The sequence below is a fragment of the Myxocyprinus asiaticus genome, chromosome 9 (genome assembly GCF_019703515.2).
Source record: "Myxocyprinus asiaticus isolate MX2 ecotype Aquarium Trade chromosome 9, UBuf_Myxa_2, whole genome shotgun sequence".
Classification (NCBI taxonomy): domain Eukaryota; kingdom Metazoa; phylum Chordata; class Actinopteri; order Cypriniformes; family Catostomidae; genus Myxocyprinus; species Myxocyprinus asiaticus.
In genome coordinates, this window is record NC_059352.1 from 19,462,279 (window position 1) to 19,476,108 (window position 13,830).

Here is a 13,830-nt window from a genome sequence, read left to right on the forward strand (position 1 = left end):
AAACTGTGACTCTCCACCCGCCACTTCTGAAATAGCATTTTGGACACTTACATTTCTTCTTTGCAAATCAGTAACCAATGCAATGACATGAGCAGTGGTTGCATCAATGTCAATTTTGAATAGCTAGAAAAATAAAATGGTAACACTGTACAATAAGGTTCTATTTGTTAACATTAGTTAATGCATTATATATCATTAACTAATAATGAACAATAGACTTGAATAACATTTATTAATCTTGGTTAATTTATAAATTTACAATTGTTCATTGTTAGTTCATGTACGTTAATATACATTAACTGAAAAAGTATGCAACTTTAAATGTTAAAATGTACAAGTTTATGTTTAAATAAGTATTACTTTAACAAAGATTAATTAGTGCTTTTAAAGTATTGTTAATTGTTAGCTCATTTTAACTTTTGTAAAGTGTTAACAATAAAATAAAAAATGGTTAAATTATGTGAACGGTGAAAATAAACATATACATCGAAAACCAGACCATAATGAGGCAACTATGAAGATAATTTCAGGCTTTTACATTTGATTTAGACCGTCATGACTTTTATTTTGCTGACTTTTATTTTGACTGCATGACGTCACGCTTTGGACCAGGAACTGCTTTCCACTCCTCCAGCACTTGACACTGCTGGTCGCCTGCTTGCTATGCCCTTGTAAGCTACGAAGCTAACCTAAGTGCCCCATCTGGAAAGATGAATTGAGTTTTATTTCGGAAACAGATCTGATAGACACCTATATTTGCAATTAGTTGTGCACAGCAGTATGTTACGAGCCGGAAGTGTGGTTACCTGGTAAGTAGAGCAGCTGCCTTTCAATACTGTTTTGAACGCAGCAGACTGGACACTAGCTTCTTATAGATATAGAATGCCTAATAATCTGTATTGTATAAACTGTTCTATATTTGTAAATGTTAAGATTGGCCCTTAGTGACTACTGTTACCTGAACGAGTTTAATAAGTGACAGTGACAGGCTGAAGTTAAATGTCCAAGTAACTTTTCTGAAATGAAAACACTTTCGGGTTTAGATTAATTCGAGTACCAACGATAAATTCAAAATAACGTCATCATAATAACTTTGTGTCTAATTTGACATTGCTTCCCCTTTTACAAAGCAATAGCAATAGCAATGTGACTAAAATTGTAGGAGCCACTGAGACCTATTCTCATTGATTTATTTTTTACTTAAAAATAAACCTAATCACCTAAAATTGTCTTGTTCCGTTAGATATGCCCCATCGGGCTACTGATGATCTGTTGACACGGTTGACAAAATTGTGACTTAGCATGTTCTGTTTCTGCATTGTGTCTGCATGCAGTGTGTGTTTGACAGAAAGCCAGACACCCCATCTGAACATTCTGATAAATGTATAAGCCCTGTTTTTGTCATAAAATTTTGTTATAAACTACCTAATGTGAAAATAACAGCTTGACATTTGAAAATTAAGGCCTATTTAAAACTGTAGCCTATATTCTCTAAATATTCCTGTCATTGACTAGTAAGGTTGTCTGTCTGAGGTGTTATGAATGAGAAATCTTTTAAAAATCTAGTTTAAAACATGTGTCAAGTTCTTAGATATGTAATCTTTGTGTCCATGTTGGTTCAAACATTTTTAAGTGTATTAATAATAAATAGAAGTGTGTAAATGTCACAGGATGATCAAAATATTGCTCTTTCCCCAGCATGGCCTGCAGGAATCTGCTTCCCTCCAGAATGGGGGTGAAGATTCGTGTACCCCTGCAGAAACTGCACCCGCTCTCCCGTGCCATCCACCACCGCTTCTCCGCTAACACAAATCCAAAGAGACCACCTCACTGCTCAGCTGCCCGCCATTACACATCGCTTTCTAGACTCCCCATGCAGTCTCCCAAGTCCCGGTCAGGAGGCCATGGCTATCAACAGCATCGCACCTTCTGGGTGGCCCGTCTCGCTGCCAGACTGCTGAAATTGAGGTACATCTTGCTCGGCTCAGCAGTTGGAGGTGGATATACAGCAAAAAAGGTATGTTGAGTTGTGCTGTGCATATGAAATGACTCACCTCAACATTTTCAATTAGAGCTTTAGTGTGAACGTTGTTTAAAAACAGGCAAGAGATTTATAATAAATGCCATCATATCGGTTATTGGCATTACTATAAAAATAACTAGCGGCTGGTGGTATCGGCCTGCTTTTTTTTATATTGGTGCATTACTATTTAATAAAGCTTTTTTGTTCTGTTCTTTCCAGACTTATGATGAATGGAAGGAAATGCTTCCTGATATGAGCCAGTACACCTGGATTGTGCCAGACTTTGTTTGGGAGTTGAGTGAAAACATTGACTTAAGTAGGTGAACTGGGGAATTGGAGAGGCATATTTTGTCAAACTCATTTAAAAATGTGTCTGTAATGAAGTTGTGAATTGTTTGCTGGTGGTGTTATTACAAATGTATTTTGTAAAATGATCTTTCCATTGGTTTTCTGGTATCACAATTTCTGATATAATTTCTTTTCCCTGAATAAAGACAAGCTCGCCAGTGCTTTGCCTGAAATAGAGGAGATAGCTAAACTACTGCCTGATATGGAAAAGATCAGAGAGAATTTCACCTTCCTGAAGAGCCTTCTCTCCAGTGGTGAGCAACATCCTTCACACACACCATATGATGGACACAAACTTTAATCATGACATCCTTATAATCAAAGGGTTAAGAATGTAATTTAGTACATTTTTACTGTATTTATTAAAACATGTAGTGCCTATGTTACCAAACAGTTTAGGTACTGTTGTGTATATTATTAAATTTTACATGTTTATTACTGTAAGTTTAGCAGAGTGTATGTTTATCCATTTTTCCCTTGAGGTTGGTATCTCTTATCTATGCTTTTGATCTTCTAAAATTTTTCCAATGCAATATATTGATATATACACCAATCAGCCACAACATTAAAACCACCTGCCTAATATTGTGTAGGTCCCCCCTCGTGCTGCCAAAACGGCACCAACCCGCATCTCAGAATAGCTTTCTGAGATGCTATTCTTCTCACCACAGTTGTACAGAGCGGTTATCTGAGTTACCGTAGACTTTGTCAGTTTGAACCAGTCTGGCCATTCTCTGTTGACCTCTCTCATCAAAAAGGCATTTCCATCCACAGAACTTCCGCCCACTGGATGTTTTTTGTTTTTGGCACCATTCTGAGTAAATTCTAGAGACTGTTGTGTGTGAAAATCCATCAGATCAGCACCAACAAGCATCCATCCGATTATCTAATCAGCCAAACGTGTGGCAGCAGTGCAGTGGATAAAATCATGCAGATACGGGTCAGGAGCTTCAGATAATGTTCACATCAAAATGGGGAAAATATGTGATCTCCGTGATTTGGACCGTGGCATGTTTTTTGGTGCCAGTCGGGCTGGTTTGAGTGTTTCTGTAACTGCTGATCTCCTGGGATTTTTTATATATATATATATATATATATATATATATATATATATATATATATATATATATATATATATATATATACACTGGCGGGCAAAAGTTTGTAATAATGTACAGATTTTGCTCTTATGGAAAGAAACTGGTACTTTTATTCACCAAAGTGGCATTCAACTGATCGCAATGTATAGTCAGGACATTAATAACATGAAAAATTACAATTTGAAAAAAAAAATTAAACTACTTCAAAGAGTTCTCATCAAAAAATCCTCCGCATGCAGCAATAACAGCTTCGCAGATCCTTGGTATTCTAGCTGTCAGTTTGTCCAGATTCTCAGGTGACATTTCACCCCACGCTTCCTGTAGCACTTACCATAGATGTGGCTGTCTTGTTGGGCACTTCTCACACACCTTACAGTCTAGCTGATCCCACAAAAGCTCAATGGGGTTAAGATCCATAACACTCTTTTCCAATTATCTGTTGTCCAATGTCTGTGTTTCTTTGCCCACTCTAACCTTTTCTTTTTGTTTTTCTGTTTCAAAAGTGGCTTTTTCTTTGCAATTCTTCCCATAAGGCCTGCACCCCTGAGTCTTCTCTTTACTGTTGTACATGAAACTGGTGTTGAGCGGGTAGAATTCAATGAAGCTGTCAGCTGAGGACATGTGAGGCATCTATTTCTCAAACTAGAAACTCTGATGTACTTATACTCATGTTTAGTTGTATCTGGGCCTTCCACATCTCTTTCTGTCCTTATTAGAGCCAGTTGTCCTTTGTCTTTGAAGGCTGTAGTGTACACATTTGCATGAAATCTTCAGTTTTTTGGCAATTTCAAGCATTGTAAAGCCTTCAATCATCAAAACAATGATTGACTGACGAGTTTCTAGTGAAAGCTGTTTCTTTTTGCCATTTTTTACCTAATATTGACCTTAAGACATGCCAGTCTATTGCATACTGTGGCAAATCAAGAGCAAACACAAAGACAATGTTAAGCTTCATTTAACGAACCAAATAGCTGTCAACTGTGTTTGATATAATGGCAAGTTATGGCGCTGTTTTTTACATCAGTAATGTCCTGACTATACTTTGTGATCAGTTGAATGCCACTTTGGTGAATTAAAGTACCAATATCCTTCTGAAACAGCAAAATATGTACATTATTCCAAACTTTTTGCTGCTAGTGTATATATATATATATATACACACACACTACCGGTCAAAAGTTTTGAAACACTTATTCTTTATTATTATTTTTTTTAAATAGTAAAGTCATCAAAACTATGGAATAACATAAATGGAACTATGGGAATTATGTTGTGACTAAAAATCCAAAATAAATCAAAACTGTGTTATATTTTAGCATCTTCAAAGTAGTCACCCTTTGCCTAGAATTTGCAGACATGTACTCTTGACATTTTCTCAACCAACTTCTTGAGGTATTACCCTGGGATGCTTTTTAAACAGTATTGAAGGAGTTCCCATCTATGTTGGGCACTTATTGGCTGCTTTTCTTTATTATCTGGTCCAAGTCATCAATTTCAAAAACATTCTTTTAAATTACATTTTAGTTTTATAATGAAATGAATTAATATGGTGGCACAATTATATTTTTGTCTACAAAACTAATTTCAAACATTTAAGCATACGCCTTCGGATCAAAAGATTTTTAAGATTATGAGAAACATTTCAGACAAGTGTTTCAAAAGTTTTGACCGGTAGTGTGTGTGTGTGTGTGTGTGTGTGTGTGTATATATATATATTTGAATGAATTCTTAGCTGTTCAGCTTATCAAAACTGGTTGGAAACAATTTTTTATTATAGTAGATATGCCGCTCATTTGACATTCTTGGCACTTAGCCTACATTATCTTATAAGAACTGTTTTTTTTTTGTTTGTTTCAGCATTAATCAAATGGCTTCTCGTCTTACTATTAAAGCTCTTAAAATATAAAGTTCAAAAGGAAATTTATGTTAAAACTGTTGTCTGATGTTTGATGCTTGATTTTTTTTAAAGCTGAAAGATACTAAATCTAACCATAGTGTCCATGTGGTTTGTCTAGATGTGATTCCTGATAGCTGAATTGATAAAAAGTAGAGATAGACAACATAATTTTATGGTAAATAACCAATAAAATAACCAATATGCAAAACAGAATTTTTAATGATTGGCTTTTTCTGCTTTTTGACACAATAAGAAATAAAAATGTATTATACTACAACAAAAACATAATATACATTATTAATATTTGAAGTAAAAATGTTGTTTTGCAATTTTTCTTTTTTTAAATCTTGTTTTGGGATGTGAAGTGTTAAGCTGAAAATGCTACATGTTTCTAACTAAAGAAAGAGTTGAATAATTATGCAAAATACATTATTTTAAAAACAAATAACCGATTAAGCAGAAAAGTTTAAATATCGTTAAAAATTTCAGTCAAATCAGTTACCGGTCTATCTCTAATCAAAATATTCTTAGAAATGCCTTTAGAAATAAAAAGTCTGTTTTAAAATGCTAATTTGTACATCATTTAATAATCATTGTGAAAATCACAGGTATCTGGATAATGTATTCCACATGACAATATGACATTGAGACAAGAAGAAAACACAGTGAATTTGATTTGTTTGCATTAAAGCTGAAGTGTGTAATACCTGTGACACTTGAGTCACCAAATGGAATTCTAAAAATAAACATTGTTTTCAAACAGATTCCTTTATACACCATCTGTCTTCCATTGGCCAAACAAACAGATAGTCCTGCCCCAAACTCACGCCATTATTGAGCCAATGTTGCTTTTTCGAAATGGGTGAGCTGCTCAAATAAACAGATCAGTATTTGATAGTGCCACAGAGGCACACTGTTTACACTTTTCAGGGAAATCAACCTGCCAATAGTTTACTTATATTAATCCCTGAATATTATGCTGGGATGGGAGAAAGTATTTTAACATGGAAAAAAATACAGCGTTAACACATTTTCTAGTATACAATGCTGGCACTTCTTATCTTCTTTGGCCCTAATCCAATGTAAACTGTACTGAGCTATCCACGCTTTTTCTTTATTTGATTTACATTTCATTTGTTACTCTTGTTCCTCCTTCCTCCCCTCCCTCCCTCCCTCCACATTCTTTACAGGTTTGGGTGAAGTCAATGGAGCTTCTGGTCTGCGTCTGTTATTAGGTGTGTAATTGCCTCACTTAGCTTGCTTAGATTCTCCCTGCGCTGCTGCACTGACCCTTCTGACTCCCACTCCTCCTCTGACATAAAAGGACCTATGTCGATGAGGTGTGCGCCTCTATGGATGGACCAGTCAAAACTGCTCTATATGGGTCTATCCAGTTTCCTGTCAGTTTTGCAAGCCACTGTTGGCTTGTTAAGTCTGCATCTCCCCACAAGAAACCGCTGAATGTATATTGGAATAATAATTGCATATTTATGTTGAAAGATGTTAAAACGGTCTCTATTTTTTTCCGTTTAAGCTGGATCACAAAGACAGAAAGGTTCATTAGTTAATTTGACTCATCATAACAGATACTCGCTTAAAGCCAAGGTCTGTAGTGTTATGAATTAGAAAAAATAAATTTTCAATTATTTTCATTGTAGCAACATGGCTTTGCAATTGGATGCTACAGCATACAAAACAGCCCAAGTTAGTTTCAGATGCATTTGCATTTATAAGGAGTGTAACGATTCAATTCGGTGCACGATACAGAACTCACGGTTCGCTCATGATTCTTAAAAACTAAGCCTGAATCAAGAAAATGAAAGAGAATTATTTTTTTTTTAACTTTAAAAGACACATGCAAAACAGTTGCTTTCCTTTAAAATGTAGCTAAAAGTACTGTTTTTAAAAGTGCTAAATGATCCTTCGGAGATGTACTGGGATGAAAAATCATCCAAGAACAGGGCAATTGTGACACTAAATGGAAATACTAGCTAATAATTCTACTTACTGAAAATACAGAATTATGTTAGATACACTGTCACTGATTGCACATTTAAAATATTTTAAATTAAAATTGTATTTTTCTGAAATAATATTGTCTCTGATTACTTATAAATATTCTTTTCAAAAACACATATTTAATGGATGTGCATTCTTATCCAGTTAAATAATAATAATTTACTGATGAAATCAAATCAGACATGACATTTTACATTAGAATTATATTACCCCATAGCATTATTATACAAAATATTCTGCATTATATATAGTAGATTAAAATGGTACTATCATTAAACTTCTGTAAGCTTTAATTTTTTTCTCGCGCAGTCAGAGCACTGTCAAACTGACATTCGATCCCTCGTGCTGAAAGGGCGTGTCTCTGTCCCACTGCTGGTTTCACTCTCCGCAGTTTCAGCCGAACTCATCGTACAACACCTGTGGCTGTTAGTGTGCAATTGTATTTTAGAGCTCCTTGTTTGCAATGAAGCGATTTCCATTTGTATGCCCACGTTACATAGGCTTAAAAAAGGCTTACGTAGGTAGAACAGATGCTTAAATTATAATGAAAAAAAGTCCTATCTCCACAATGAAACATCACATTTTTGAACCGTGATGTATTGTGCCATGATAAACCATTACATCTCTAGAAGTTACAAATGCTGACCGTTACTGACATTAACAGTATTTGTGAATGTGTTATTTAATTGTCTTGCCACTTGGTCCCTTGACTTCACCTTCTCTGCTCAAAAGGTTTTGTGGGTCTTTCACTGTGTTTGTATTTTTCTTCATAACTTTCCTTTAAAATTACTCATTTATCCTCTATGCTTTAAGTTTCTACAGCTCAGTAGTTTTGGAAAGTATATTTAAAATTGTAATGAAATTCCTATTTGGTGTTTTCAGTAGTGGGCATGCATTTTTCATATTCTCATAACCATGCTCCAGCCTAAAGCTGGATGGTTATAAATATCTGCTTTTGAAAGCTACATAAAAGCTATACTTTTGTAAATTGTTTTCATTTTTAATATTTAGCAGTTTTAAAGAATATGTTTAGATAATTTAGTATTTTTGAAAGCATTTCCAAAGGTCACTATTTACTTTTCAAACACTTGAGGCTCTTTGGGTTATGGCCACTGTAATTGCAATAAAATGCAAGCAAATATATGCTTCTTTGGCATGTTGATTCTTACTGTCACCTGAAATGCAGACTTTTTAATGTGTTGGCAGATTAATGGGATAGTTCACCTAAAAATGAAAATTCATTCCCTCATGCCATCCCAGAAATGTTTGACTTTCTTTCTTCTGCTGAACACAAACAAAGATATTTGGAAGAATATCTCGGCTCTGTAGATCCATACAATGCAAGTGAATAGTGGCCAGAACTTTGAAGGTTCAAAAAGCATATAAAGGCAGCATAAAAGTAATCAATAGACTCCAGTGGTTAATCCATATCTTCAGAAGCGATAAGATTAAAAAAAAAATTCTCCTCTCTGCCCAGTAGATGGCGATATGCATGAAGAATGTGAATCGCCTAAAACAAAAAAAGAATGTAGAAGTGAATGTGGAGAGTTATAGTAAAAAAGGACTTAAATATTCATCTGTTTCTCACCCACACCTAACATATCACTTCTGAAGATATGGATTTAACCACTGGAGTCAAATGGATTACTTTTATTCTGCCTTTATATGCTTTTAGACTCATCAAAGTTCTGGCTACAATTCACTTGCATTGTCTGGACCTACAGAGCTGTAATATTCTTCTGAAAATCTTTGTTTGCTTTCAGCAGAAGAAAGAAAGTCATACACATCAGGGATGGCATGAGGGTGAATAAATGATGAGAGAATTTTCTTTTTTGGGAGAACTATCACTTTAAGTGTTTAAAGGTTAGAAAAGCTTAATTTCCTTATGTATCTGTTTTTCCTCAGAAACCACAGGTGACTCAGCCCTGAGAGCTCCAGATATCTCACCAACGTCTGCAGCTGTGTCTGACAGCAGTGATAAACAGTTCAAAAAGGTAAATTATTGTCTTGTCACAGTATACATGAGGTTTCAGCGGACTTTTCAGGACATTCAAGCATTGCCTTGATACACAATGGACCTTTTGATCATTTTGTATTTCCATTACAATAGTTAAAGTGGATTAAGTTAATTTACCTTTTTGCATTTTTCTGCTAATCTTTGTTTCTTGGGCTTTTTTTCAGCATTATCAGAGTTGTCATCTGCTGTACAGTTGTTTTAGTCTATCGTTGGTCCAAGGCAACCCTGCACTTATGATTTTCAAATAGTAACACTGTTTTAGTAGCTTGTGACAACTTGCCAATGCTGAAGTTAAGCTGCCCCCCACCCCAGCACATTAAAAATATAAAAATACCTGTTATAGGACGAAAAAAAAAAGTATATGATACGACCATTGGGTTTTGTGGAATTGTTTGTAAGCAGTGCTGTAATCTGCACGTCTGGTGTTGATATTTTACCTAAAATACATCTTCATGTTATTTTTAAGAATCTCCAAACTTTTGTTTAAAAAGCTCGTGTTCTTAATTATAAATCTATCTAAACTGAACTGAATCCTGTCAGTACTTCTGAGCTTTTGGTGAACATGTTTGAGCTATTGGTTTTTCTATGTAGATGCATTTTTAACTCTTGTTGCAGAGGATTGGCAATGCATTTCTGTTGTCTTCGTAAAAGCTTTCTCCTTCATAACTCATACATGCTGTTTGTCCTCATGGACATTTCATGCTTTCTGATAAGACTTTTGCTTTTCTGAGAGCAATGTATTTTCTCCTTGATACTTGGTCTTTCATGTTTAATGTCAGTGTTTTGTTTTTGTCCATTTTGTTTGATTTATCATTCACGAAGCAAGTGTTATCTATAGTGACAATATAGGCGTTTTAGTGTTGTTAAGTTTAACAAAGATTTTCACATCATGTTACTTATTGCCTCATGTTGACGGAGATGTAGTCCATGAAAAATCTACAGGGATCTTGTCAAAACAGACAAGGTTGTGGCAGTTAAATTAGTAGTCTAAGCAAATGCTTTAATAAATTTAAAGAATATTGCAATTATGATTTCTAATAAATATATGTATAGCTGTAAAGCAGCAGTTTAAAAAACAAAACAAACATGTCTAGCACTCTTTGCTCTCTCCAGCTTCATCGAGCTTCGCACTGCTCTGCTACTAAATTACTTATTGTCCCTCAAATGCTTGCTTTTCCAGTAGTAATAGTCTTATATGATTTAGTTTATCTGTAAACCTCTTCAACTCTGGGGCATTTTTGGGCTGCTGCCTGTAATTTTTCACACTCAAATTTAAAAGCTCACCATTTTTCACATACTAATTTTTTCAGAACACACTCACAAATAAAATAAAAAGACTCAAATTATTTGTAAATAATATTGTATATGTTTACAATCTTATGATGAATAATAATTGTTTTTTTTGTCCTAAATTTGCAAGCATTTAATACTGGTTCTGTTCACTTTATCTCCCTCCAAAACGTCTTATTTTATTCCACTAGATAGCAAGTACTAGAATAAAGAATCACCTTCCATCACAAAACGCTGATCTGAAATGTTGGTGGCGCTCTAACGCATATTAGAGCTCACAGATGTGCTTGTCCATAGACATTCAGTCTAATTTTAAGTTCACGCACCACCCCCATTGGCCTCTGAGTGGACTAGAAGCTCAGTCTAGGAGTCATTAGAAAGCTGATATCCTCCCCTTTGCAATGATGTATATGCCTGACTTACGTATTCAGAGACTTGAACATTTTAAGCGTAACATTTTTTCACGACCTACTGCCTGCTTTTGGACCCCCCGGGGGGTCCGCAGAGTTGAAGAGGTTAAAAAGCTCTTAATAGTGCCTGTTTGGCAATTATAGCAGATTGAAATCATTGACTGTTAGAGCAGATCCTGTAAGCAATTTTATGTGTTATACATGCAATCCTATAGCCTATATGTTCTCTTTATAATTTCCTGTGATGTTCCCAAATCCCACTGGCTGAGAGATTTACGTGGTGATCTCTTATGCTATTTATGATTTGAGGCTTGAAGTTAGATTCACAACTGCTATCAAGAGCAATACATTAATGTAAGGTGGACCACTGTCCAAAAGCTCCGCCCACATCCTCCTGTTGGTTGGTAAGCAGGTTGATTGACTGCCACTCTCTGTCACTGTGCCGTCCTTCAGCAGGGGCTGCTCAGCGAGCTCATTCTCATTCAGCAGCAGATCCAGCAGCATGAGGAGGAGATGCGGCGGGCGGCGGCTGCAGCCAGTAATGCTCCGCCTCCGCCGCGTGAACCCAGTCCCAGCCCCGCCCTGAACCCCAGCCCCTCGCAGCCCAAAAGCAAGGTGAAGGTCCACTCCCCAACCACGCCACTGATGCTCTCATGCCAGTCTTTATAGACACTGGGCTTTAATTTTTTGACACCCTTGGGTAAATTTACTAAATTCCTGTGAATTTGGGGAATTTACTCAGAACTTTTAAAACTAAAACATGAAATTGCAAATATTTATATTGATGAAGATTGACAAAAGTTACATCCTAGCAAGCTAGCAGAATGATCTAGGCTTTTTACGATTGGTATGAGAGAACAGTAGCTTTAAAATGCTGTAGTTACAAACTAAATACGTAGCCCCACCTATTAAAATCCCTTGTCATTTGTATCTTCAGTGAAGGTACCTTTAGTAAAGATCTTATCATGGCCGATAGCTAGTCCTTTCTCCAAACTTTTATATTATAGAAATATTTCACCCAGTTGTCATAATTTACTCACCCTCATGACGTCCCAAACCCATATGACTTTCTTTCTGTTGCGGAAATGAGTTGCACTTTTATAAGCGCTATGAGAGAAGCTCGTTTACAATGGCACACGTTTTCGCATGAGAACTTGAGTTGTTTTTAGTGCTAAATAATGCAAGTTCTCACGTGAACATGCAGGCCACTGCGAACAAGCTTATTTCCCATTATGTATATCATAGTGCTCATGAACATGCAACGGACGTTAAGATTTTCACTAAAAACGTACTTAAATATTGGGTTGTTTCTCACCATAACTCATCATTTTCCTTCAGAAGTCTTGAAATATGACAAACAAATCGCATGAACTACTTTAATGAAAGTGAGGCACTGTCAACTGCCATTGTATTGAAAAGACAGGCCGATATATTCATTCAAACATCTTTTATGTTGTTAATTACAAAGAAAGTCATACTGTTTTGGAATGACATGAGGGTGAGTATAATGCCAAAATTCGAATATAACTGCATTTTTTTCTAACCGTCTGAAACTCTAATTGAAATTACCTTGAGAATATTTTTTACCTGTATTTTACTCAATGCAGAAAATGCTTTGGCAAATGTTTTCATTTCATTCAAGCAGTTTTATAAAGCACCCCGGCTCTAAACGTCATCCTCATCCACCAAAAGCAGTTTAAAGTACTTTTTTGCAATAAACCAAAACCTGACCCTTTCTGCTTTCTCATTCAAACACATTTATTTACACAGTCCCAAACAGAGTTAATATTCACTGCATGGAGTGGTGTGCCATCCTGCCACATGGAGTGCAATGCATTTTGCTCCAGTTGTTGGCCTGCAGAATTAACCTGCCTAACATCAGAACCAAATATGTCTGCATATCAGCGAGGGACATGCTATTTAGTAGAAAACGAGCCATTTCAGATCACACACCCTGGTTTTTTATGTATGTGTGTTTGTGTGTGTGTTTGTTTTCTTTTTGTGTCCACCTCTCCTATAATCATTCACTGCTTTTCTGTGATTTACCCTGTAGTCTGTGATATGTACATGCAACAATTACAGCTGCGAGCCAGAAAATGATTCGGCTTTGCAAATGTTCATTTTATGTCTTTTGAAATGTGTTTCAGTGTGGTGATTTTTGCAAAGCCAAAATTATTAACTCAAATGGAAATCAAAGTTTCCTCCCTTTGCACTAACCCGCCTTTTCTCTACTGGAATGCCTGCTGAAATTTATTGAATGAGATTTTGCATTTGTTTGTGAAATGTCCTCTTACAGGGAGATATTGGGAAGATGATCAACTGTCCTGAAAGGAAATAACAGTTTTAGTCCATTACATTGTTTCTTGTGCTTTCAGTCTTCTGATAAAGAAAAAATTGACCAGCTTCAGGAAGAACTTCTTCGAACACAGGTAACTTTCTCCCTCTCGACTGATTCACATCGATTTCAAGCCGATATTATGCTCCTTTTTTCCATGGTCTGGTAGCTTTTTCTATTGTTCACAATATTCATAATCATTTTATTCTCAGCTTTTAAAGACCCCATGAAAATAAAGTTTGAGTTTTGTGCTTTGTAGTCCTTGTCTGTTAGTTTTGAAGACATCTGTATGCTGGTGTTTTCCTTGACAAAATTTACTTTTACCAGATATATGCACCCTATATAAACCCTAAAACCCCAAACGACTGTAAAAATTACAATTTAAACATCG

At 35.7% G+C, this 13,830-nt stretch overlaps 1 protein-coding gene across 7 annotated transcripts in view; it reads left to right on the forward strand.

The window, feature by feature from the left end:
* Window positions 1-621: 621 nt before the first annotated feature.
* The window catches only part of opa1 (OPA1 mitochondrial dynamin like GTPase), a 55,703-nt gene continuing 42,494 nt past the window's right edge, over window positions 622-13,830 (forward strand). The window contains exons 1-8 of one of the 7 annotated variants that reach the window (XM_051705939.1): window positions 622-809; window positions 1,699-2,017; window positions 2,243-2,339; window positions 2,518-2,625; window positions 6,559-6,603; window positions 9,293-9,381; window positions 11,558-11,719; window positions 13,480-13,533. In XM_051705939.1, coding sequence (XP_051561899.1) covers window positions 781-809; window positions 1,699-2,017; window positions 2,243-2,339; window positions 2,518-2,625; window positions 6,559-6,603; window positions 9,293-9,381; window positions 11,558-11,719; window positions 13,480-13,533 — 903 coding nt within the window. In that variant the 5' untranslated portion in view covers window positions 622-780. Of the gene's footprint in view, window positions 810-1,698; window positions 2,018-2,240; window positions 2,340-2,517; window positions 2,626-6,558; window positions 6,604-9,292; window positions 9,382-11,557; window positions 11,720-13,479; window positions 13,534-13,830 lie in introns of those variants that run through there. The other 6 variants (XM_051705940.1, XM_051705943.1, XM_051705941.1 and 3 more) reach the window with 6 other exon arrangements.